This window comes from Oncorhynchus mykiss, chromosome 10, assembly GCF_057628025.1.
Source record: "Oncorhynchus mykiss isolate SJ-2025 chromosome 10, ASM5762802v1, whole genome shotgun sequence".
In the NCBI taxonomy this organism is placed as follows: Eukaryota; Metazoa; Chordata; class Actinopteri; order Salmoniformes; family Salmonidae; genus Oncorhynchus; species Oncorhynchus mykiss.
This window is the reverse complement of record NC_143031.1, coordinates 942,159-969,833: the sequence shown is the minus strand read 5'-3', so window position 1 is coordinate 969,833 and position 27,675 is coordinate 942,159. Positions and strand designations below refer to the sequence as shown.

The 27,675-nt window shown below is 40.4% G+C and overlaps 2 protein-coding genes across 3 annotated transcripts in view; one reads left to right on the top strand and one right to left on the bottom strand.

The window, feature by feature from the left end:
* Positions 1–924: 924 nt before the first annotated feature.
* Positions 925–17,032, bottom strand: mia (MIA SH3 domain containing). Of its 2 annotated transcripts, none has more exons than XM_036989520.2 (5): positions 16,968–17,032; positions 14,518–14,697; positions 1,998–2,131; positions 1,471–1,581; positions 925–1,194 (listed from the first exon to the last, which is right to left on the bottom strand). In XM_036989520.2, the coding sequence occupies exons 2-5, from the start codon at positions 14,639–14,641 to the stop codon at positions 1,171–1,173; spliced, it is 393 nt and encodes a 130-aa protein (XP_036845415.1). In that variant the 5' UTR covers positions 14,642–14,697; positions 16,968–17,032; the 3' UTR covers positions 925–1,170. The 2 variants fall into 2 exon arrangements, with proteins under 2 accessions (XP_036845415.1, XP_090044871.1); XM_090188745.1 differs by lacking the exon at positions 16,968–17,032 and adding an exon at positions 16,257–16,339.
* alg9 (ALG9 alpha-1,2-mannosyltransferase) overlaps positions 16,348–27,675 on the top strand; it is a 47,189-nt gene continuing 35,861 nt past the window's right edge. Inside the window, exons 1-3 of the mRNA XM_021617332.3 lie at positions 16,348–16,556; positions 22,473–22,608; positions 27,508–27,642. Coding sequence (XP_021473007.2) covers positions 16,414–16,556; positions 22,473–22,608; positions 27,508–27,642 — 414 coding nt within the window. The 5' untranslated portion in view covers positions 16,348–16,413. The remainder of the gene's footprint in view (positions 16,557–22,472; positions 22,609–27,507; positions 27,643–27,675) is intronic.

The following is a 27,675-nucleotide window of genomic DNA, read 5'->3' as shown; positions in this document are numbered from 1 at the left end:
GAATGCTGTTCATCGACTATAGCTCAGCATTCAACACCATAGTACCCTCCAAGCTCATCACTAAGTTCAAAGACCTGGGCCGCCCCCAGGTGGTGAAGGTAGGAAACAACACCTCCACTTCGCTGATCCTCAACACGGCCTCCATAAGGGTGAGTGCTCAGCCTCTTCCTGTAGTCCCTGTTCACCCATGACTGCATGGCCAAGCATAACTCCAACTCAATCATCAAGTTTGCAGATGACACAACAGTAGTAGGCTTGATTAGATAGCCTACAGGGAGGAGTTGAGAGCTCTGGGAGTGTGATGCCAGGAAAATAATAATCACTCAACGTCAACTAAATAAAGGAGATGATCGTGAACTTCAGGAAACAGCAGGGGGAGCACCCCCCTATCCTTGAGCTTGATGACGAGTTTGGAGGGTACTATGGTGTTAAATGCTGAGCTGTAGTCGATGAACAGCATTCTCACATAGCTATTCCTCTTGTCCAGATGGGTTAGGGCAGTGTGCAGTGTGGTTGCGATTGCGTTGTCTGTGGACCTATTGGGGCGGCAAGCAAATTGGAGAGGGTCTAGGGTGTCAAGTAGGGTGGAGGTGATATGGTCCTTGACTAGTCTCTCAAAGTACTTCATGATGACTGGAAGTGAGTGCTAGGGGGGGCGGTAGTCGTTTAGCTCAGTTACCTTAGCTTTCTTGGGAACAGGAACAATGGTGGCCCTCTTGAAGCATGTGGGAACAGCAGACTGGGAGTAATAATGAAGACTAGACACCAGAAGAGACAGCAGTGATAATGAAGACCCGACACCAGAAGAGACAGCAGTGATAATGAAGGCTAGACACAGGAAGAGACAGCAGTAATAATGAAGACTAGACACCAGAAGAGACAGCAGTGATAATGAAGACCCGACACCAGAAGAGACAGCAGTGATCAGAGCAGCATAGTATCTTTATTCTTTCAGATTAAAGCCACAGAGATAACATTAAACAGCTGAGAGGAAGGTTTATTCTAAAGAATATACTGTATATGCATGGTTGTAATAAAGAAAAATTATTAAACTATAACGTGTTTTCATCATAGCTTGTAGATAATAAAAATACTGGTTTGATGCTGTCAGGGCTGTCCTCATGTTGCAGTGCGCCAGCCGGGAGACAAAGAATCAGGACACTTCAGTCTTCAGTTACAGTAAAAGTCCCAATTCTGGATAAGAGGAAAAGAAAGGGAGAGAAGAGGAGGAGAGGAGTGGAGAGGAGGAGGAGAGAAGAAGAGAGGGGGAGAAGGAGGAGAGGAGTGGAGAGGAGGAGGAGCGAAGAAGAGAGGAGGAGAAGAGGAGGAGAGGAGCAGAGGGGAGAAGAGAGGGAGGAGAGATGCCTAATATTCTATATCAATTAATTTTGCTGAAAAATGATTCATTATGTGCGTGTGTGCGTGCGTGTTTGTGTATTTGTTTGTGTGAGTGTTCGTGTGTCCACCTACATCAGTCATGACCTCGTTGGTAGCTGGCATGAGAGCGTGTGTCTCCTCGACGACGCTGCTGGGAAAATGTCCCAGTCTTGCCTCCTGTTCCCCGTAGTACGACCCCTGGACCTGGTAAACACACACGTGCACGCACACACAGATAGAAGACCATACAAACAAAATAAATATTACTATGTATAAATACTGCTATATATAAATACTACAATAAAAAAATACTACTTTATATGAATACTACTATATATAAATACTACTACACTGCTCAAAAAAATAAAAGGGAACACTTAAACAACACAATGTAACTCCAAATCAATCACACTTCTGTGAAATCAAACTGTCCACTTAGGAAGCAACGCTGATTGACAATAAATGTCACATGCTGTTGTGCAAATGGAAAAGACAACAGGTGGAAATTATAGGCAATTAGCAAGACACCCCCAATAAGGGAGTCCTTCTGCACACTTGCACACCACACACACATGCTCCCCCCCCCCCCCCCCCCCCCCAACACACACACAGATCCTTACGCTGCCAGCCCAGAACATGTTTCCTCGGTCCTTCAGCAAGGCGTAGACATAGACCACCTGACCCTGACGCAGAGAGATGAAGCGGCAGTCTCCAGGGTAGTAGTCCTCTAAGGCACGCGCTATCAGGATGGGGTCTAACACACACACAGGTAGTACAATCAGTATATGATTGTAGTTGTTGAAGAAGCACAGTTATGGTAGTATTATATTAATTTACTATAGTAACAGTATGGAGGAACACAGGTTTTAACTTTCCAACGTGCTCAGGCCTTGCATCCCCGGCAACAGCTTCGGTCCCGCACACAAAGGGTACAGAAAAGGGAATCTCTCATTGAAATTCAAAGATTTTAGTACTGCTTTAAATGCTTTAAAATATAACATTTTCATATAATCATGTATTCTATCTATAATCAAGTTGATCCCTGACTTCTGTTGTGTGAGCCATGAAGTTGAATATTTAACAAATAAATCACTTTTACCACTTATTTCAAGATACCAAGCCGAGATCCTACGTTGCGGCGTCCCCGGAATGCCCATCTGTTAGCTGTCTAGAGCATATCGGACTGTTAGCTGAATAGGTCCATCGGCCAATTTCTTGGGCCAATATACCTATTTTGCCAATTGGGCAGGACCCCTTTGCAACACGGAACTACTAATCCATCACGACTGGTCAATTCAATGTAACCGCACGAGGAGGCTATAACAGACTTCCTCTGTCGTGATTCTCTGATCCACCACTACGCAGACAATACCATTCTGTATACTTCTGGCCCTTCTTTGGACACTGTGTTAACTAAACTCCTTACGAGCTTCAATGCCATACAACTTTCCTTCCGTGGCCCCCAACTGCTCTTAAATACAAGGAAAATTAAATGCATGCTCTTCAACTGATCACTGCCCGCACATCCAGCATCACTACTCTGGACGGTTCTGACTTAGAATATGTGGACAACTACAAATACCTAGGTGTCTGGCTAGACTAAACTCTCCTTCCAGACTCACATTAAGCATCTCAAATCCAAAATTAAATATAGAATTGGCTTCCTATTTCGCAACAAAGCATCCTTCACTCATGCTGCCAAACATACCCTCGTAAAACTGACTATCCTACCGATCCTCGACTTGGGCGATGTAATTTACAAAATAGCCTCCAACACTCTACTCAACAAATTGAATGCAGTCTATCACAGTGCCATCCGTTTTGTCACCAAAGCACCATATACAACCCACCACTGCGACCTGTATGCTCTCATTGGTTGGCCCTCGCTTCATACTCGTCGCCAAACCCACTGGCTCCAGGTCATCGACAAGTCTTTGCTAGGGCAAGCCCCACCTGATCTCAACTCACTGGTCACCATAGCAGCACCCACCCGTAGCACGCACTCCAGCAGGTATATCTCACTGGTCACCCCCAAGCCAATTACTACTTTGGCCGCCTTTCCTTCCAGTTCTCTGCTGCCAATGACTGGAACGAACTGCAAAAATCACTGAAGCTAGAGACTCATATCTCCCTCACCAGCTGTCAGAGCAGCTCACAGATCACTTGCACCTGTACATAGTCCATCTGTAAATAGCCCATCCAACTACCTCATCCCCGTACTATATTTATTTATTTATCTTGCTCTTTTGTACCCCAGTAGCTCTACTTGCACATCTCTACTTGCCTATTTATTGCCTTACCTCCCTTATCTTACCTCATTTGCACTCACTGTATATAGACCTTTTCTACTGTATTATTGACTGTATGTTTGTTTATTTCATGTGTAACTCTGTGTTGTTGTATGTGTCGAACTGCTTTGCTTTTTCTTGGCTAGGTCATAGTTGTAAATGAGAACTTGTTCTCAACTAGCTTACCTGGTTAAATAAAGATGAAATTAAAAATTATATTAAAAAGTTGGTGAAATGTCAATTTCAACTGGCTACAACAAGTGCATGCATGCAGGTGTCTCGTGTAAAAAGGCACGAAAAAAGGCTAAGTAATACTAATAGCAGCTAATATCGAAGAGACAAAAATTATTTGCATCTCTGTAATTTATTTGAGGTACTTTAGCTAGCTAAAATAAAAAGTGGAACTTTCATAATGTGATGTATGGGCAACCACCGAGCTAGCTTAAAACAAGGCAGAAGCAGTGTCACCATGTCATGTACAGGCTACCATCTAGCTAGCTGAGACAAGGCAGAAGCAGTGTCACCATGTCATGTACAGGCTACCATCTAGCTAGCTGAGACAAGGCAGAAGCAGTGCCACCATTCATCAGCACTAATCCAAAATATTGATGAGAAAACGACTTCACCATTGTTAATTCAAAGACCTGATCTAACTAGTTGTCGTCAAAGACAGATCAGGTTGAATAACCTAAACATGGGTTTTATAGTCGGAACGGACTGCACGGTCAAGTAAGTTATCAAGCCGCTGAGCTTTTTGAATGTGACAACTTTCAAGCAATCCAAAGACAGAAAGCTAGTTAGTTAGCAAACTATTTTCATTTACTAATTTCATAACTCATCTAGCTAAGGTTGTAATTTCACGTGGATTTAGATATTAGTAATATAATATTATTAATAAATTATTACTTATAATTATATTATTATTATAATATTAGTAATATTAGCTGTAGTAAAGGATATATTGTATAGCCAGTCAGGGATATACAGGGTGAACATATGCTTAAATATTTTGCTGTGAGACCTGGCATTTTAATTTGTGAGAACCAGTGCGCCCATATTTTTGGGGGGGGGACTCTTTTCAGGAAACTAGGTGTCACTACTTCACAGGAGAACCATTTGAAAGTACTTTTTAAAAATGTTTTTAATCAAAATGTGTTTTCTGGAAAATGAAAACGTAAATGTGCCTTAATAATAGACTTGCATGCCATCTGTACATACAAATACAATAATTTAATTACGAGCCTAGTTGGTTTAGTCACAGAAAATGGGAGCAACCATCCCGCTAGCCATGATTGGCTAGATGTTCTTTACCATTCAGCCATCAGATTTGCCACCAATGCTCCTCATAGGGCCACATCACTACAATTTATACTCCTCTGTAAACTGGTCATCTCTGTATACCCGTCGCAGGACCCACTGGTTGATGCTTATTTTTAAAACACTTTTAGGCCTCACTCCCCCCTATCTGAAATATCTACTGCAGCCCTCATCCTCCACATACAACACCCTTTCTGCCAGTCACATTCTGTTAAAGGTCCCCAAAGCACACACATCCCTGGTTTGCGCGTCTTTTCAATTCACTGCAGCTAGCGACTGGAACAAGCTGCAACAAACACTCAAACTGGACAGTTTTACCTCCATCTCTTCATTCAAAGACTCAATCATGGACACTCTTACAGGCTGACCACACCGCTTGCGTCGCACCCGCGAGCGTTTCAACGCGTCAACGAGCGTCTGCGTTGCCAAGGGCTAAAATAGAAGTCCTTCCTATGTCTGACGCAGATTGCGCTGCAAGTCCTGCCTCTCCCATTTCCTCATTGGTTTATAGAAGCAGGTACCCAAGTGTGATCTCCTCATTGGTTATACCCACATGGGTGATTGAATGACGAACTGCCGGTCGTCGTGGTAATACTATGAATGTTTAGATGCCAATCACCATATAGGTTCAAAGATGAAAAAGCCTGGAAGGAGGAGAGATGACAAGAAACGATTCGGTTGACCGTTTTATGTGTGGATTAATTGTCGGAGTAGAGGACCTTGTGCATTTCAGGTAAAACAACAACCTAATGTTTATATCCCAGAACAAAAACAAAATAAATGTTTAATGCTTGTTGACCTGTCCCCAAATTAATGTAATTGGTTCCGAGTTTGTTTTGATATTTTAACCCGTGTGTCGTGATTGCGTTTGGTGTAGGGGTCAAAATAAATGTATGCACGATGGCGCATGCGCACAGCCGGTTTGGCTTCCGTGTTACTGACAGTTGAGGATGCTTTGCGTGATGTATTGTTGTCTCTTCCTTCTTGCGCTTTGTGCTGTCGTCTGCCCAATAATGTTTTGTACCATGTTTTGTGCTGCTACCATGCCTTGTTGTCATGTGTTGCAAATTAAGAATTTGTTCTTAATTGACATGCCTAGTTAAATAAATAAAGGTTAAATAAAATTAAAATAAATAAATTGGCTGAGATAATGAGTGGGCTGGACATGCCGAGAGATGAGTTCGGAATTGGTCTGCCATATAGCACGCTTCTGTCTATTTGAGCTGGTCCTGTGTAACGCGGCTTTTTTTTATTTTAAGTCTCACGTAGTAGAACTGCATAAGTGTTGCTCTCCACTCTCTGGAGGACAGAGTTTTGAAATCAGTGGAATTCGAGTATGAAAGCTAAGGAGATGGAGAAAACCCCTGTATCCCGATTACATCTTCAAACTAAGGGCAACCATGGCATCCGTGACAGGGAGAGGCGTCCATCCATGATGTGTACAGGTAAGATAGTCTAGCTTGCTACATTTTCAGATATTACATATCTCTAATTTTGAAAGAAAGTCATTTTCATTTCAAGTTAATGTGTACTGTTAACTAGCTAGCTAACATTAACTGGCTGGCACTCTAGCTAACGTTACGTGTATTATTCGTATCTCAGAGCCATTTGCTACATGCAGATTCATGCAGGGTAGTAACGTCATGAGTTGGGATTATGGTTCATTGTTTAACTAGCTAGCTAGCTAGCTACACGTCTTAGTAAAAGACTCCACTCTGCAAGTAACCATTTCAATAGAATGTCACTGCGACAACTGCTGATAGACGTTGCTGGTAAGTTCGCTCTGGCCACTAACAAAGATAACTACCCACACTGAAAGGAGGGAAAAAGGGCTACCTAAGTATGATTCCCAATCATAGACAACGAATGACAGCTGTCCCTGATTGAGAACCATACCCGGCCAAAACATAGAAATAAAGAAACATAGAAAACAAAACATAGAATGCCCACCTCACATCACACCTTGACCTAACCAAATAGAGAAATAAAACGGCTCTCTAAGGTCAGGGCGTGACAACAGCCTAAGAAAATTAAAAACAATGACAAATGGTTTGATGAAGAATGCAAAAATCTAAGAAAGAAATTGAGAAACCTATCCAAACAAAATACAGAAATATACTACGGAAAAAAAGAAGGAACAGCATGAGAGAAATCAGCTCAATGGAATTGAGATTCCATAGAATCGAACCACTTCTGGGAAAATTGGAACATTTAAACAAACAACAACAAGAAGAGCCGTCTATCCAAAACGGAGATGTATAAATAAACCCCTTCTACAATGTTTTTGGCTCTATAACAAAGAACAAACAGCAAAAACATAAACATTTGAAATTACAAATCTTAGGACAAGCTATTAAATACTACCAAGTACAGAAAATCAAAAGAAATCAGCCAAGACCTCAGGAAAAATGTTTTAGACCTCGACAAGTCTGGTTCATCCTTTAAGCAATTTCCAAATGCCTGAAGGTACCACGTTCATCTGTACAAACAATAGTACGCAAGTATAAACACCATGGGACCACGCAGGCGTCATCCCGCTCAGGAAGAAGACGCGTTCTGTCTCCTAGAGATGAACGTACTTTGGTGCTAAAAGTGCAAATCAATCCCAGAACAACAGCAAAGGACCTTGTGAAGATGCTGGAGGAAACAGGTACAAAAGTATCTATATCGACATAACCTGAAAGGCCGCTCAGCAAGGAAGAAGCCACTGCTCCAAAACCGCCAGTAGTAGTTGCATGGTAGTAGTAACAGTAGTGACAGTAGTATAGTAGTAACAGAAGGAGTAGAGGAATTACAGTCAGAGTATAGTAGTAATATTGTAATAGTCATAGTATTATAGTAGTAGTAGATTAGTAGGAGAAGTAGGAGTAGTAGTAGTCGTAGTTATAGTAGTTTAGTAGTAGTATTTCAGTAGTAGTATAGTAGTTGCAGTTATACCTGCACTCATGGCTACACTTGGTGTCACGTCTGCTCCCGCTCTTCCCCCCTCTGGCGCTTGAGGACGCCAGGCTGCCCTGCATCACTCACTCCTGCCATCCATTACGCACACCTGCCTACCCTCGTCACGCGCATCAGCGATATTGGACTCACACATCATCTGTTTATTTCGTCCCCTATATTTGTCAGTTCCCTGCTCTGTTCACCTGGACTCACTCATCATCTGTTTATTTCCTCCCCTATATGCGTCAGTTCCCTGCTCTGATCACCTGGACTCACTCATCACCTGTTTATTACCTCCCCTATATGTATCAGTTCGCTGCTCTGTTCACCTGGACTCACTCATCATCTGTTTATTTCCTCCCCTATATGTGTCAGTTCCCTGCTCTGATCACCTGGACTCACTCATCATCTGTTTATTTCCTCCCCTATATTTGTCAGTTCCCTGCTCTGTTCACATTGGACTCACTCATCATCTGTTTATTACCTCCCCTATATGTGTCAGTTCCTCATCACCTGTTTATTACCTCCGCTATATGTGTCAATTCCCTGCTCTGATCACCTGGACTCACTCATCACCTGTTTATTACCTCCCCTATATGTGTCAGTTCCCTGCTCTGATCACCTGGACTCACTCATCACCTGTTTATTACCTCCCCTATATGTGTCAGTTCCCTGCTCTGATCACCTGGACTCACTCATCACCTGTTTATTACCTCCCCTATATGTGTCAATTCCCTGCTCTGATCACCTGGACTCACTCATCACCTGTTTACTACCTCCCCTATATGTGTCAGTTCCCTGCTCTGATCACCTGGACTCACTCATCACCTGTTTATTACCTCCCCTATATGTGTCAGTTCCCTGCTCTGATCACCTGGACTCACTCAGCACCTGTGTATTACCTCCCCTATATGTGTCAGTTCCCTGCTCTGATCACCTGGACTCACTCATCACCTGTTTATTACCTCCCCTATATGCGTCAGTTCCCTGCTCTGATCACCTGGACTCACTCATCACCTGTTTATTACCTCCCCTATATGTGTCAGTTCCCTGCTCTGATCACCTGGACTCACTCATCACCTGTTTATTACCTCCCCTATATGTGTCAGTTCCCCTGCTCTGATCCCCGCTGCTGCATGAATTGTTTGTTTGTCTGTGTTATCTGTTTGCTGACGCTGTTCCTGTCTCGTTCCATGTCCGTTCTATATTAAATGTATGACTCCCCGTACCTGCTTCGTCTCTCCAGCGTCAAGCCATGTGACACTTGGCATACGGACTACAGTAACATTATAGCAGTATAGTATTAATAGTAGTAGTAGCATTAGTAGTAGTGGTAGTGATGGTAGTATTAGTATAGTAGTAGTAGAAGTATAGTAGTATGGTAGCTGTATCTTTACTTACGGCTACTCACAAAATATTTGTTAAATTTTAACAGTATAGTTTTAGTAGTACTGTAGTATAGTAACTGTAGTATAGTAACAGTATAGTATTAGTGGTACTGTAGATTTAGTTTTGTAGCAGTAAAGTTTTAGTAGTACTGAGTATAGTAACAGTATAGTTTTAGTAGTACTGTAGATTTAGTTTCGTAACAGTATAGTTTTAGTAGTACTGTAGTATAGTAACAGTATAGTTTTAGTAGTACTGTAGTATAGTAACAGTATAGTTTTAGTAGTACTGTAGTATAGTAACGGTATAGTTTTAGTGGTGATGTAGTAAAGTAACAGTATAGTTTTAGTAGTACTGTAGTATAGTCACAGTATAGTTTTAGTAGTACTGTCGTATAGTAACATTATAGTTTTAGTAGTACTGTAGATGTAGTATGATAACAATACAGTGTTGGCAGTACCGTAGCTGTAGTATAGTAACAGTATAGTTTTAGTATTGATGTATATTTAGTATAGTAACAGTATAGTTTTAGTAGTACTGTAGTATAGCAACAGTATAGTTGTAGTAGTACTGTAGTATAGTAACAGCATAGTTTTAGTAGTAATGTAGTATAGTAACAGTATAGTTTTAGTAGTACTGTAGTAGAGTAACAGTATAGTATTAGTAGTACTGTGGATGTAGTATAGTAACATCATATTTTTAGTGGTACTGTAGTATAGTAACAGTATAGTTTTAGTATTGATGTATATTTAGTATAGTAACAGTATAGTTTTAGTAGTACTGCAGTATAGTAACAGTATGGTTTTAGTAGTACTGTAGTATAGCAACAGTATAGTTGTAGTAGTACTGTAGTATAGTAACAGCATAGTTTTAGTAGTACTGTAGTATAGTAACAGTATAGTTTTAGTAGTACTGTAGTAGAGTAACAGTACAGTATTAGTAGTACTGTGGATGTAGTATAGTAACATCATATTTTTAGTGGTACTGTAGTATAGTAACAGTATAGTTTTAGTATTGATGTATATTTAGTATAGTAACAGTATAGTTTTAGTAGTACTGCAGTATAGTAACAGTATAGTTTTAGTAGTACTGTAGTATCGTAACAGTATAGTTTTAGTGGTACTGTAGTATAGTAACAGTATAGTTTTAGTAGTACTGTAGTAGAGTAACAGTATAGTTTTAGTAGTACTGTAGTAGAGTAACAGTATAGTTTTAGTAGTACTGTAGATGTAGTATGGTAGCAGTTTATTTTTAGTAGTACTGTAGTATAGTAACAGTGTAGTTTTAATAGTACTGGAGTATAGCAACATTATAGTTTAGTGGTACGGTAGTATTGTAACAGTATAGTTGCAATAGTACTGTAGTATAGTAACAGTATAGTTGTAACAGTACAGTCGATGTGGTATAGTACCAGTATTATTTTAGTAGCACTGTAGTATAGTAACAGTATAGTTTAGTAGTACTGTAGTATAGTGACAGTATAGTTTTAATAGTACTGTAGTATAGTAACAGTATAGTTTTAGTAGTACTGTAGATGTTGTATAGGAACAGCATAGTTGTAATAGTACTGTAGTATAGTAACATTATAGTTTTAGTAGTACTGTAGTATCGCAACGGTATAGTTGTAGTAGTACTGTAGTATAGTGGCAGTATAGTTTTAGTAGTACTGTAGTATAGCAACAGTATAGTTGTAGTAGTACTGTAGTATAGTAACAGCATAGTTTTAGTAGTACTGTAGTATAGTAACAGTATAGTTTTAGTAGTACTGTAGTAGAGTAACAGTACAGTATTAGTAGTACTGTGGATGTAGTATAGTAACATCATATTTTTAGTGGTACTGTAGTATAGTAACAGTATAGTTTTAGTATTGATGTATATTTAGTATAGTAACAGTATAGTTTTAGTAGTACTGCAGTATAGTAACAGTATAGTTTTAGTAGTACTGTAGTATCGTAACAGTATAGTTTTAGTGGTACTGTAGTATAGTAACAGTATAGTTTTAGTAGTACTGTAGTATAGTAACAGTATAGTTTTAGTAGTACTGTAGTAGAGTAACAGTATAGTTTTAGTAGTACTGTAGATGTAGTATGGTAGCAGTTTATTTTTAGTAGTACTGTAGTATAGTAACAGTGTAGTTTTAATAGTACTGGAGTATAGCAACATTATAGTTTAGTGGTACGGTAGTATTGTAACAGTATAGTTGCAATAGTACTGTAGTATAGTAACAGTATAGTTGTAACAGTACAGTCGATGTGGTATAGTACCAGTATTATTTTAGTAGCACTGTAGTATAGTAACAGTATAGTTTAGTAGTACTGTAGTATAGTGACAGTATAGTTTTAATAGTACTGTAGTATAGTAACAGTATAGTTTTAGTAGTACTGTAGATGTTGTATAGGAACAGCATAGTTGTAATAGTACTGTAGTATAGTAACATTATAGTTTTAGTAGTACTGTAGTATCGCAACGGTATAGTTGTAGTAGTACTGTAGTATAGTGGCAGTATAGTTTTAGTAGTACTGTAGTATAGTAACAGAATAGTTTTAGTAGTACTGTAGTATCGTAACAGTATAGTTTTAGTAGTACTGTAGTATAGTAACAGTATAGTTGTAGTAGTACTGTAGATATAGTATAGTAACAGTATATTTTTAGTGGTACTGTAGTATAGTAACAGTACAGTTTTAGTAGTACTGTAGATGTAGTATGGTAACAGTCTATTTTTAGTAGTACTGTAGTATAGTAACAGTACAGTTGTAATAGTACCGTAGTATAGTAACAGTATAGTTCAGTGGTACTGTAGTATGGTAACAGTATAGTTTTAGTAGTACCGTAGTATAGTAACAGTATAGTTTAGTGGTACTGTAGAATAGTAACAGTATAGTTTAGTGGTACTGTGGTATAGTAGCATAATGGTTTAGGCAGTACTGTAGTATAGTAACAGTATAGTTTTAGTGGTACTGTAGTATAGTAGCATAATGGTTTAAGCAGTACTGTAGTATAGTAACAGTATAGGTTAGTAGTACTGTAGTATAATAGCATAACGGTTTAAGTAGTACTGTAGTATAGTAACAGTATAGGTTAGTAGTACTGTAGTATAGCAACAGTATAGTTTTAGTAGCGCTGTAGTATAGTGGCAGTATAGTTTTAGTAGTACTGTAGTAGAGTAACAGTATAGTTTTAGTAGTACTGTAGTATCGTAACAGTATAGTTTAGTAGCACTGTAGCATAGTAACAGTATAGTTTTAGTAGTACTGTAGTATAGTAGCATAATGGTTTAAGCAGTACTGTAGTATAGTAACAGTATAGGTTAGTAGTACTGTAGTATAGTAACAGTATAGTTTTAGTAGTACTGTAATATAGTAACAGTATAGTTTTAGTAGTACTGTAGTATAGTAGCAGTATAGTTTTAATAGTACTGTAGTATAGTAACAGTATAGTTTTAGTAGTACGGTCGATGTGGTATAGTAACAGTATTATTTTAGTAGTACTGTAATATAGTAACAGTATAGTTTTAGTAGTACTGTAATATAGTAACAGTATAGTTTTAGTAGTATTGTAGTATAGCAACAGTATAGTTTTAGTAGTACTGTAGTATAGTAACAGTCTAGTTTTAATAGTACTGTAGTATAGTAACAGAATAGTTTTAGTAGTACTGTTGATGCAGTATAGTAACAGTATAGTTCTAGTAGTACTGTAGTATAGTAACAGTATAGTTTCAGTAGTACTGTAGTATCGTAACAGTATGGCTTTAGTAGTACTGTAGTATAGTAACAGTATAGTTTTAGTAGTACTGTAGTATAGTAACATTATAGTTTTAGTAGTACTGTAGATGTAGTATGCTAACAATACAGTGTTGGTAGTACCTTAGCTATAGTATAGTAACAGTATAGTTTTATTATTGATGTATATTTAGTATAGTAACAGTATAGTTTTAGCAGTGCTGTAGTATAGCAACAGTATAGTTTTAGTAGTACTGTAGTATAGTAACAGTATATTTTTAGTAGTACTGTAGTATAGTAACAGTATAGTTTTAGTAGTGCTGTAGTATAGTAACAGTATGGTTTTAGTAGTACTGTAGTAGAGTAACCGTATAGTATTAGTAGTACTGTAGATGTAGTATGGTAGCAGTTTATTTTTAGTAGTACTGTAGTATAGTAACAGTATAGTTTTAATAGTACTGTAGTATAGTAACAGTATAGTTAAGTAGTACTGGAGTATAGCAACAGTACAGTTTAGTGGTGCGGTAGTATTGTAACAGTATAGTTGTAATAGTACAGTAGTATAGTAACAGTATAGTTTTAATAGTACTGTAGTAAAGTTACAGTATAGTTTTAGTTGTACTGTCGATGTGGTATAGTAACAGTATTATTTTAGTAGTACTGTAGTATAGTAACAGTATAGTTTAGTAGTACTGTAGCATAGTAACATTATAGTTTTAATAGTACTGTAGTATAGTAACAGTATAGTTTTAGTAGCACTGTCGTATAGTAACAGTATAGTTTAAGTAGTACTGTAGTATAGTAACAGTATAGGTTTAGTAGTACTGTAGTATAGCAACAGTATGGTTCTAGTAGTACTGTAGTATAGTGGCAGTATAGTTTTAGTAGTACTGTAGTATAGTACCAGTATAGTTTTAGTAGTACTGTCGATGTGGTATAGTAACAGTATATTTTTAGTAGTACTGTAGTATAGGAACAGCATAGTTTTAGTAGTACTGTTGTATGGTAACAGTATAGTTTTACTAGTACTGTAGTATAGCAACAATATAGCTTTAGTAGTACTGTAGTATAGTAGCAGTATAGTTTTTAGCAGTACTGTAGTATAGTAACAGTATAGTTTTAGTAGTACTGTGGTATAGTAACAGTATAGTTTTAATAGTACTGTAGTATAGTAACAGTATAGTTTTAGTAGTACTGTAGTATAGTAACAGTATAGTTTTAGTAGTACTGTAGTATAGTAACAGCATAGCTTTAGTAGTACTGTAGTATGGTAACAGTATAGTTTTACTAGTACTGTAGTATAGTAACAGTATAGTTTTACCAGTACTGTAGTATAGTGACAGTATAGTTTTACTAGTACTGTAGTATAGTAACAGTATAGTTTTACTAGTACTGTAGTATAGTGACAGTATAGTTTTAGTAGTACTGTAGTATATATAGTAACAGTATAGTTTTAGTAGTACTGTAGCTGTATTTATATCTGTACTCACGGCTACACTCAGCGTCGGCACACATTTTCTTGTTGGAGAGTTTGGGCATCTGTCTTCCGGCCTGACAGACAGACACAACACACAAAAACACAACACCCCACAAACACACTCTTCGAGCGGACATCTTTCTCTCCTTTACTCTGCTTCTCTCTCTCTGCTGCTCTGCTGTCTGAATAGAGGCTAAGAAGGAGAGGAAAACACACACAGCTCTGTTCAGGCCCACAGAAGCCCCCCCCCCCCCCCCCCCCCCCCCTCCAGAGTAGCACACTCCGCCCAATGTCTAGAAAGAGGACAAGATATCTCTGTTCAGGCCCACAGAAGCCCCCCCCCCCCCTCCAGTCCCAGAGTAGCACACTCCGCCCACTGTCTAGAAAGAGGACAGTACACACACACAGAGACACACACAGAAACACACACAGAGACCCACACAGAGACACACTTTGGGATGAGAGGAGAATAGGGACAGAACTCTGCGACATGACAGTAACTCTGCAACAAGTCCAACTCAGCAACATGACAGTAACTCTGCAACAAGTCCAACTCAGCAACATGACAGTAACTCTGCAACAAGTCCAACTCAGCAACATGACAGTAACTCTGCAACAAGTCCAACTCAGCAACATGACAGTGACTCTGCAACAAGTCCAACTCAGCAACATGACAGTAACTCTGCAACAAGTCCAACTCAGCAACATGACAGTAACTCTGCAACAAGTCCAACTCAGCAACATGACAGTGACTCTGCAACATGTCCATCTCAGCAACATGACAGTGACACTGCAACATGACAATAACTCTGCAACAAGTCCAACTCTGCAATATGACAGTAACTCTGCAACAAGTCCAACTCAGCAACATGACAGTAACTCTGCAACAAGTCCAACTCAGCAACATGACAGTAACTCTGCAACAAGTCCAACTCAGCAACATGACAGTAACTCTGCAACAAGTCCAACTCAGCAACATGACAGTGACTCTGCAACAAGTCCAACTCAGCAACATGACAATAATTCTGCAACAAGTCCAACTCAGCAACATGACAGTGACTCTGCAACAAGTCCAACTCGGCAACATGACAATAATTCTGCAACAAGTCCAACTCGGCAACATGACAGTAACTCTGCAACAAGTCCAACTCAGCAACATGACAGTAACTCTGCAACAAGTCCATCTCAGCAACATGACAGTGACACTGCAACATGACAATAATTCTGCAACAAGTCCAACTCGGCAACATGACAGTAACTCTGCAACAAGTCCAACTCAGCAACATGACAGTAACTCTGCAACAAGTCCAACTCAGCAACATGACAATAATTCTGCAACAAGTCCAACTCGGCAACATGACAGTAACTCTGCAACAAGTCCAACTCAGCAACATTTTTGTCCAAACTTTTTTTTATTTGATAAAAAGTGTAAAGTATTTCCAAATCAACTCAAATGTATTTGGTCACATACACATGGTTAGCAGATGTTATTGCGAGTGTAGCGAAATGCTTGTGCTTCTAGTTCCGACCATGCAGTTATATCTAACCTAACAATTTCACAACAACTAACTTATACACACAAGTGTAAAGGAATGGATAATAATATGTAATCAACTGTCTCTCAGCTCCTCAACATGATAATCTGCCTCCTGGCCATGTTTTATGACTTATCAACTCTCTCCACGTTCGCTCAACATTCCTCCCTACTTTTTGTTGAATTATGAGACGGAAAGGACACTATAATATACACACCTCCTCGTGGCTTCTTGCTTAATTGTAGCTTTCAGGGATGTCCAGAACAGCACGCAGTCTACACTAGTAAACTTGCCATCACTAAACATGGCGGTGCCTTTTGCCACAAAACACCATATTAAGGACAAGGCGAGGCACGGGAGCGCCAGTAGTAGACATGGCGGCTAAGGGGGGTAAGCAAAAAACGCGACGAGTCAGTAGACAAGATGCCAATAACAGCGGGAATCTACTGAGCGAAACCCGGGTGCAGAGAGAGGAGAAGGCCGGAGAGGAGACCAAAACCTCCGACACACGGACTGAGTGAGTACAGTACATTTTGCCGGTAGTGATAGCTAGCTACAGTTCCAGGGGATGCTATTGGGTCAATGCTAACTTAGCTAGCTAATGTTGGCTCACTGCACTGTCAGTGACAACCAACCCATATGTTGCTAAACGTGGGTATTGCTTGTGAAACACTGCGTTACAGGACGTGTTTAAGTTAGTTGTATCAGCCAGTATCGAAGCTAATTAGCCACAGTCAGTAGTTAGCTATCTTCATCTCTGTCACTCTTCTTCAGTTTATTTATTCCGTCTGCCGCTGCTTCCATCAACACTGAATTTAGCTGTAGCCAGCCGACCCTTCTGACAAATACACTTTTTTCTTCTTCTCTGACAGACACAGCTTCTACAGTTGGTCTTGTAACTCAGAGGTCAGTGTGTATTTATTTGTACCTGGAGTTTTTCAGCTAGTCCAGTCTGAGACTCGTAGAGCGCATTAAGGATGACGTTTTCCAAGTGACGCTCCACACTGCGCATGCTCCGTGTTATGAGCTCCTCCATATTAGCTGGAGCCCACAGAGATGATCTTCAAATCAAATGAAATTGTATTAGTCACATGCACCGAATACAAGATACGAGCCCCTAACCAACAATGCAGTTTAAATATATATATATATATATATATATATATATATATATATATATATATATATATATATATATATATATATATATATATATATGATAAGAATAAGAGAGAAAAGTAACAAGTAATTAAAGAGCAGCAGTAAAATGACAATAGCGTCAATGTGCGGGGCACCGGTTAGTTGAGGTAGTATGTACATGTAGGTATAGTTATTACAGTGACTATGCATAGATAGCGGTAGCAGAGAGAACAGTCTATGACTAGGGTGGCTGGAGTATTTGGCCATTTTTAGGGCCTTCCTCTGACACCTCCTGGATGGCAGGAAGCTTAGCCCCAGTGATGTACTGGGCCATTCGCACTTCCCTCTGTAGTGCCCTTGCGGTCAGAGGCCGAGCAGTTGCCATACCAGGCAGTGATGCAACCAGTCAGAATGCTTTCAATGGTGCATCTGTAGAAACTGTTGAGGATCTGAGGACCCATGCCAAATCTTTTCAGTCTGCTGAGAGGGAATAGGTTTTGTCGTGCCCTCTTCACGACTGTCTTGGTGTGCTTGGACCATGTTATTTGTATTTTTTTAGGGGTGGATCATTGTAATTGTCTGCATCGTTTCCAATCCCCCATATCTTTTTTTTGGTAAATATATATATATATATACATACACACCCATGCATATTTGTATTTTTTTTCACCTTTATTTAACCAGGTAGGCCAGTTGAGAACACCTTTATTTAACCAGGTAGGCCAGTTGAGAACACCTTTATTTAACCAGGTAGGCCAGTTGAGAACACCTTTATTTAACCAGGTAGGCCAGTTGAGAACACCTTTATTTAACCAGGTAGGCCAGTTGAGAACACCTTTATTTAACCAGGTAGGCCAGTTGAGAACACCTTTATTTAACCAGGTAGGCCAGTTGAGAACACCTTTATTTAACCAGGTAGACCAGTTGAGAACACCTTTATTTAACCAGGTAGGCCAGTTGAGAACACCTTTATTTAACCAGGTAGGCCAGTTGAGAACAAGTTCTCATTTACAACTGCGTCCTGGCCAAGATAAAGCAAAGCAGTGTGACACAAACAACAACACAGAGTTACACATGGGACAAACAAACGTACAGTCAATAACACAATAGAAAAGTCTATATACAGTGTGTGCAAATGAAATAAGATTAGGGAGGTAAGGCAATAAATAGGCCGTAGTGGCGAAGTAATTACAATTTAGCAAGTAAACACTGGAGTGATAGATGTGCAGAAGATGAATGTGAAAGTAGAGATACTGGGGTGCAAAGAAGCTAAAACATGTAAATAAAATGAATGACAATATGGGCATGAGGTAGTTGGGTGGGCTATTTACAGATGCGCTATGTACAGGTGCAGTAATCTGGAAGCTGCTCATATAGCTGATGTTGATGTTTATTTTTATTTTTACAGGGACAGTGCACATTAATCAACGTTTCAGTAAAAGTGCCGGTTTTAGCCAGCCGGCTAATTTTCAACCGCAGTCCCTGGGCAGGTTATTAAAAACAATTACAATATAGACAATAGCAGCATAGAACAAGCAAGACATAGCAACATAGGACAAGCAAGACATAGCATACAGACAGAGCAACATAGGACAAGCAAGACGTAGCATACAGACAGAGCAACATAGGACAAGCAAGACGTAGCATACAGACAGAGCAACATAAAACAAAAAGCAGCAAGACAAAATTCATAAAAGCAACAAAGTGTTTCCACACCTCACAAGCTACAGACAACAGACAACATGGAAAGCGGCAACACACAGCTAGGGACCATGTTCACAAATCTGATTGACCTTTAGCCATGTCTTCAAGCATTTTGTGAAAGTGTGATATGTGGTGCAGTTATGTGTGTCTGATGGCAGTGTATTCCAGACATGGGAAGCTCTCACAGAGAATGCAGATTTACTAAAGGTGCTTTTCCTTAGGGGAACTATACAGTCACCTCTCATGACAGACCTTGTGGATCTGCTGCCATATGTCTGGGTTTTCTGTTTAACAAAAATATTGAGTGGAGGGGGAGCCAGGCCATTAAGGATCTTGAATACAAGACATGCGTCGGTGTATTGCACAAGATTTTCCCAACTCAAGAGCTCATGCTTTCTAAGGATGTGACAATGATGATGGCTATTGGGCTTCCTATCAAGCACTTTGAGAGCCTGTTTGTAGACAGACTGAATAGGTTTTAATGTTGTACAGCAAGCTTGGGCCCAACTAGTCAAGCAGTATGTTAAGTCGGGGAGTATCATAGATTTGAAGTACAGTTTTGCTACCTCTGTAGTCAAACAATTTCGTATAAATCGGAAATTAGCTAGGTTGAATTTCGTTATTTGAATTACCTTTTTCACATGCTTTTTAAAAGAGAGGTTGGAATCAAGTATGATGCCAAGGTACTTAAAATCGGATACCACCTGGAGCTTCTCCCCTGACACACAGACATCTGGCTGAGTAGCATCTGTTGCCCTCTTTGTGAAGAACATGCAAACAGTTTTTTTTGCTTAAAGTTAGTGAGGGAGATATGAGTCTCCAGCTTCAGTGATTTTTGCAATTCGTTCCAGTCATTGGCAGCAGAGAACTGGAAGGAAAGGCGGCCAAAGGGGGAATTGTCTTTGGGGGTGACCAGTGACATATACCTGCTGGAGCGCGTGCTACGGGTGGGTGCTGCTATGGAGACCAGTGAGCTGAGATAAGGCAGGGCTTTACCAAGCATGAACTTATACATGACCTGGAGCCAGTGGGTTTGGTGACGAGTATGAAGTGAGGGCCAGCCAACGAGAGCATACTGGTCGCAGTGGTGGGTAGTAATATTGGGCTTTGGTGACAAAACGGATGGCACTGTGATAGACTACATCCAATGTGCTGAGTAGAGTGTTGGAGGCTATTTTGTAAATTACATCGCCATAGTCAAGGATCGGTAGGATAGTCAGTTTTACGAGGGTATGTTTGGCAGCATGAGTGAAGGATGCTTTGTTGCGAAATAGGAAGCCGATTCTAGATTTAATTTTGGATTGCAGATGTTTAATGTGAGTCTGGAAGGAGAGTTTACAGTCTAAACAGACACCTAGGTATTTGTAGTCTACTTCCGGCGCCGACAGAGATGGCCGCCTCGCTTCGCGTTCCTAGGAAACTATGCAGTTTTTTATTTTTTTACGTGTTATTTCTTACATTAGTACCCCAGGTCATCTTAGGTTTCATTACATACAGTCGAGAAGAACTACTGAATATAAGATCAGCGTCAACTCACCATCAGTACGACCAAGAATATGTTTTTCGCGACGCGGATCCTGTGTTCTGCCTTACAAACAGGACAACGGAGCGGATCCCATGCTGCGACCCAAAAAAACGACTCCGAAAAAGAGGGAAACGAGGCGGTCTTCTGGTCAGACTCCGAAAACGGGCACACCGTGCACCTTTCCCTAGCATTCTTCTTGCCAATGTCCAGTCTCTTGACAACAAGGTTGATGAAATCCGAGCAAGGGTAGCATTCCAGAGGGACATCAGAGACTGTAACGTTCTTTGCTTCACGGAAACGTGGCTCACTGGAGAGACGCTATCCGAGGCGGTGCAGCCAACGGGTTTCTCCACGCATCGCGCAGACAGAAACAAACATCTTTCTGGTAAGAAGAGGGGCGGGGGCGTATGCCTTATGGCTAACGTGACATGGTGTGATGAAAGAAACATATAATAAATTAACAGGCACCACATCGATTAAATGCAACGCAGGACAAGCTAGATAATCTAGTAATATCATCAACCATGTGTAGTTAACTAGTGATTATGTTAAGATTGATTGTTTTTTATAAGATACGTTTAACGCTAGCTAGCACCTTACCTTGGCCCCTTGCTGCACTCGCATAACAAGTAGTCAGCCTGCCACGCAGTCTCCTCGTGGAGTGCAATGTAATCGGCCATGATCGGTATCCAAAAATGGTGATTACCGATTGTTATAACTTTAAATCGGCCCTAATTAATCAGCCATTCCGATTAATTGGTCGACCTCTAGTATGTACGCACAGTCACTGTGGGGACAACGTCATTGATGCACTTATTGATGAAGCCAATGACTGATGTGGTGGACTCCTCAATGCCATCGGAGGAATCCCGGAACATGTTGCAGTCTGTGCTAGCAAAACAGTCCTGTAGCTTAGCATCTGCTTTTAGTCACTGGTGCTTTAATTTTAGCTTGTAAGCCGGAATCAGGAAGATATAATAATGGTAAGATTTGCCTAATTTAGGGCGAGGGAGAGCTTTGTATGCGTGTGTGTGGAGTAAAGGTGGTCCAGAGTTATTTTCCCTCTGGTTGCACATTCCCCTGCATTAAAGACCCTGGCTACTAGGAGTGCCACCTCTGGGTGAGGGTTGTCTTGTTTGCTTATGGCAGAATACAACTCATTCAATGCTGTCTTAGTGCCAGCCTCTAACTGTGGTGGTATATAAACAGCTACGGGGAATACAGATGAAAACTCTCTCGGTCTACAGTGTGGTCTACAGCTTATCATGAGACACTCTACCTCTGGCGAGCAATCGCTTGAGACTTCTTTAGATATCGTGCACCAGTTGTTATTCACAAAAATACATAGACCGCCGCCTCTTATCTTACCAGACGCCGCTGTTCTATCCTGCCGGTACATCGTTTAACCGGCCAGCTGTATGTTGATATTGTCGTCATTCAGCCACGACTCCGTGAAGCATAAGATGTTAGTTTTTTTAATGTCCCATTGGTAGTTTAATCTTCTGCTTAACGCGTCAATTTTATTTTCCAAAGATTGCACGTTTGCTAGCAGAATGGAGGGAACTGGGGGTTTATTCGATCGCCTACGAATTCTCAGAAGGCAGCCCTCCCTTCGGCACCTCTTTCTCCGCCTCCTCTTTACGCAGACTTCACGCAGTTCACAGGGATCGGGGCCTGTTCACGAGGAAGCAGGATATCCTTCGCGCCGGGCTCGTCAGAGTCGTGAAAGGAAAAAAGGATTCTGCTAGTCCGTGGTGAGTAATCGCAGTCTTGATGTCTGGAAGTTCGTTTCGGTCATAGGAGACGGTAGCGGCAACATTACATACAGAAATAAGTTACAAACAACGCAAACAAAAATACACATTTGGCCGTGGGCACCTAAAACGTCTGCCTTCTTCTCCGGCTCCATCTTCTCCCGGTACGGCACGTCTGTCTGTCTGTGTGTGTGTCTGTCTGTCTGTGTGTCGATACCTTTGCTAAGTCGCTGCTCTTTGGCTCTGGTGGAGGGTAGTAGGACTCACACTCTCTCTTTCTCTCTCTCTCTCTGTCTGTGCGTGTGTGTAGGTGTGTCAGTAGAGGAGGCCAGGTGTGGGCTCCTGAAGGTTCCACTGCATTTAAATGTCTCCTGTCAGCCCGGTTCTGTGCAGCGTTGCTTAGCAACATCTCCGACTGTGACGAGACCTACAACTACTGGGAGCCGGTGAGTAATAATAATACAATAATTATTTGGGTGGTATTTATTTGTCCTGTTACTCACACATGTATAATGGAAATGTGTATTTTTGCCCAACTCCACATGAGACATTGTAGGCTGTCATTGTAAATAAGAATTTGTTCTTAACTCACTTTCCTAGTTAAAGGTTAAATATTTATATATTTTTAAAGTCAGCCGCAAGGATTGGGGTCATGGCCACCCTTGGAGCAATTAGGATTAAGTGCCTTGCTCAAGGGTACAGTGGCAGATGTATTTATTTATTTCATCTTGTTGGTTCCGGTATTCGAACCAGCAACCTTTCGGTTACTGGCCCAACCCTCTAACCTCAAAGCTACGTGATGTCGCTGACATCAGTGTGCGACCAACGCATGTTTTAAGTAGGCTTCGGCGGTATCTAGATTGTCATACCTTCATACCAAATTTGTGCCGTACTGGGATATTTTGGAATACCGGCACTGAACACAAGGGGCGCTGCTTTCAAACCTTTCTCTGTAGTCCAAAGGTTAGCCATGCTAACAAGTACATGTACAATCCCATAGAGAATGCTAACTTAATGCTAACAATCACATTGCAAACATTTTATACGGTCTTTGACCTAAACTATACAAATATATATAGTATAAATATAAATAAGTAATTCAAAAATGCTACACAGTTTGCTGCATGCAAAAAAACAATATTAGACATCATGGCTCTTGATCCTGGAGGGAATTCTCTGCTATTACTAAGTGAACGCTTGATTTTTGGAAGAAGCTTACCACTTAGCCATATAGCTCACTAGCTACTAAATTAAGTAATGCAGTGCATTCTTGTAGCTAGTCTTGGCAGGAACTAATGGGGATCCATAATAAATATGAATACAAATAGAAACCTTCGCCCCAGTCTGAGGTTCTGAGTGCACCGGAGCAGGTTTTCATCAAGCATCTCTGCACTATGTTCCGTTCATCGTTCCCTCGATCCTGACTAGTCTCCCAGTCACTGCCGCTGAAAAACAGCATAATGGTGGCACCACCATGCTTCACCATAAGGATGATGCCAGGTTTCCTCCAGACATGATGCTTGGCATTCAGGTCAAAAAGTTCAATCTTGGTTTCATTAGACCAGAGAATCTTGGCAATCTTGGCAAACTCCAAGCAGGCTGTTGTGCCTTTTACTGAGGAGTGGCTTCCTTCTGGCCACTCTACCATAAAGACCTGATTGGTGGAGTTCTGTAGAGATGGTTGTCCTTCTGGAAGGTTCTCCCATCTCCACAGAGGAACACTGGAGATGTCAGAGTGACCATTGGGTTCTTGGTCACCTCCCTGACCAAGGACCGATTGCTCAGTTTGGTCGGGCGGCCAGCTCAAGGAAGAGCCTTTGTGGTTCTAAACTTCTTCCGTGTGCTTTTCCAAATCATGTCCAATCAATTGAATTGACCACAGGTGGACTCCAATCAAGTTGTAGAAACATCTCAAGGATGTTCAATGGAAACTGGATGCACCTGAGCTGAATTTCGAGTCTCATTGCATACGGTCTGAATACTTATGTAAATAAAGTATTTCTGTTTTTTATTTTTAATACATTTGCTAAAATTTCTCAACCTGTTTTTGCTTTGTTATTATGGGGTATTGTGCGTGGATTGTTGAGGGGGAAAAAAATATTTATTCAATTTTAGAATAAGGCTGTAACGTAATAAAAGTCAAGGGGTCTTAATGCTTCCCGAATGCACTGTAACTTAAAAGCATGTGTGACATGTATTGGGGTGCACAATCGTGTATTGACTTAAAAACCAATAGAAGTATCTTAAAATGTATTTTTAAACCCACAGACATTCAGTGCAGAGACCTTAAAACCGGTGTAATGTGTTCTCTGTCTGGTCTTGGTCAGTACCTGTGCTGCATTCTGTATGTTTTGCATTTAACCAATGGTTTTCTTGGGTAGACCAGAGAGAAGAGCATTATAGTAGTCAAGCCTGCTTGTAATAAAAGCATGGATCAGTCTGAGAGAGAAAAGCTGAAAAATTTTCCAATGTTCCTCAGATAGTGAAAAGCTGTTGTGGTCACATTCCTGATGTGTGATTCTAAACTGTGTTCAGAATCTAAAATAACACCTCTTATCTTTATTTCCCATGAATTATAATGTGTTAGATTCTCTCTGTGCTTTGACTCCAACAATAAGTACCTCGGTCTTGTCTTGATTTAGCTGGAGGAAGTTTTGAGCCATCCAAGTATTTAAAATCACCCATACAGTCTAATAATTTATCCGTGGAGCTAAAATACTCTGGTGGCAGGAAAAAAAAATCACGGTGCTTTCTGATAACGCTGCCAAGGGGTAACATACGCTGTATTTAGCCCCTTTAGTTGTGATATAAACCTTATGAAAACAGTTAGGCCGATGGGCTAGACCACGTGTGTGATTTATGATTTTAAAAGTTTGCACAAAAAAAAAGGCGTGCTGTTTCTTGCCTGAGACTGGGTATCATTCACAAGTGATAATACATCATTCACAGGTCATAATGTTGTCACCCATCAGACTATTCTCAATTTCATCTTGTCTGTACATATACCAAAATAATATATGTGTGAAACTAGTTCTGATTTAGAAAGGGCCATTATAATTCACCTGTTGGGCAAGGGAAAGAAATGCATGTCATCTGTATGCACTTGGATTTTACGTAATTATGACATACATTGAAGGTTGTGCAATGTAACAAGAATATTTAGACTTAGGGATGCCACCCGTTAGATAAAATACCGAACGGTTCCGTATTTCACTGAAATAATAAACGTTTTGTTTTCGAAATGATAGTTTCCGGATTCGATCATATTAATGACCAAAGGCTGGTATTTCTGTGTGTTATTATGTTGTAATTAAGTCTATTTGATAGAGCAGTCTGACTGAGCAGCAGCAGGCCCGTAATCATTCATTCAAACAGCACTTTCGTGCGTTTTGCCAGCAGCTCTTCGCAAGCACAGCGCTGTTCATGACTTCAAGCCTATCAGCCTAATGGCTGGTGTAACCAATGTGAAATGGCTAGCTAGTTAGCTGGGTGTGCGCTAATACTGTTTCAAACGTCACTCGCTTTTAGATTTGGAGTAGTTATTCCCCTTGCACTGCAAGGGCCGCGGCTTTTGTGGAGCGATGTGTAACGATGCTTCGAGTGTGGCTGTTGTCGATGTGTTCCTGGTTCGAGCCCAGGTAGGGGCGAGGAGAGGGACGGAAGCTATACTGTTACACTGCCAATACTAAAGTGCCTATAAGAACATCCAATAGTCAAAGGTATATGAAATACAAATTGTATAGAGAGAAATAGTCCTATAAATACTATATTAACTACAACCTAAAACCTCTTACCTTGGAATATTGAAGACTCATGTTAAAAGGAACCACCAACTTTCATATGTTCTCATGTTCTGAGCAAGGAACTGAAACGTTAGCTTTTGTTACATGGCACATGTTACTTTCTTCTCCAACACTTTGTTTTTGCATTATTTAAACCAAATTGAACATGTTTCATTATTTATTTGAGGTTAAATTGATTTTATTGATTTTATTGATGTTTTATATTAAGTTAAAATAAGTGTTAATTCAGTATTGTTGTTATTGTCATTATTATTATTTTTTATCGGCTGATTTAAATCGGTATCGGCTTTTTTGATCCTCCAATAATCGGTATCGGCGTTGAAAAATCATAATCGGTCGACCTCTAGTATCAAGCCTGCAAGTTTCTGACCTATGAAGACAGCACAGCGACACCACTTTTCCGATGCCAGTGAGGATGCTCCTGCACAGTTGACGAAAGAATAAGGAAAGAAACAGTTCCTTCCTGCTGGGGAAAATCCAGGAGCAACGCTGAAACAGATCACTTTCCACCATGATATCTTTGTCTGGTTTAGATCTTCAAATCAAATAATCAAATGTATTTATAATACTGATATCAGCTGATATCTCAAAGTGCTGTACAGAAACCCAGCCTAAAACCCCAAACAGCAAGCAATGCAGGTGTAGAATCACGGTGGCTAGGAAAAACTCCCTAGAAAGGCCAGAACCTAGGAAGTAACCTAGAGAGGAACCAGGCAATGAGCTGTGGCCAGTCCTCTTCAAAGTCCTCTTCAATTTGTCCTATTGTCAGATCGCATGATGCTCACCTAACCTCTTCTGCAGATGAAGCAACGCAGAGGATTGATACAAGAATCAGTGTCTAGAGAGTGAGCAACTTCATTGGGAACTGCTCTGATTGTCAGGCATGTAAAGACCACACCGTATCTTTTCACCAGACTACTTTTCACCAGACTACGTTCTCTCTTGACCTCGAAGGGTCCGAAGTCCATTCCGACGTTCGTGAAGGATTGTCTGCTATTTTCTGCTCTGCAGCTTTAGCATAAAGTCTTCTGCATACAGTACATTCTGAGAGGATTTGTCTTACTGCAGTTAGCTTGTGGAATCCCAAACCTATGCAGTAGCTTCACAAGCATGTGGTTCCGTCCCCAGGTTCCAACTTCTCTGTGGATGTGCTGAAGAATAATACTGGCAACTCAAAGGTCCTTAGACATAATAGCTGTGTGCTTAGCCTCCTCTGTCGTAGCAGATTTATTCAGCCGTCCACCTACTCTCAGTATTCCATCTTGCAGAATTGGACCCAACCTGTAGATGTGACTATTTCTCTTCACGTGTTTATTTTTTTGATAAACTGAGAAGCTTTTGAATTATATTTTTTTAGTTCTCTGCTTTTTACATAGACTACTGCGGTTGCATCTTTTTAGAAGACTGTGCCACTACAGGCATTTCAGAGACTGTGATCTAACACAAGGAATCAAACGTAGAGGGAACCACCTACATTTGTCCAGTAGAAAACCTTGTTCTCTCTCCCTCACTAATTTGATCATGTAATTTCCTGTCCTTTAGATGCACTTCTTGTTGTATGGCTATGGGATGCAGACGTGGGAGTATTCCCCGCTTAACGCCATCCGTTCCTACGGTTACCTGTGGCTGCACGCCCTCCCCGCCTCACTACACTCTCACATCCTACAGACCAACAAGGTAACACAGACACACACACACACAGTATTGTAT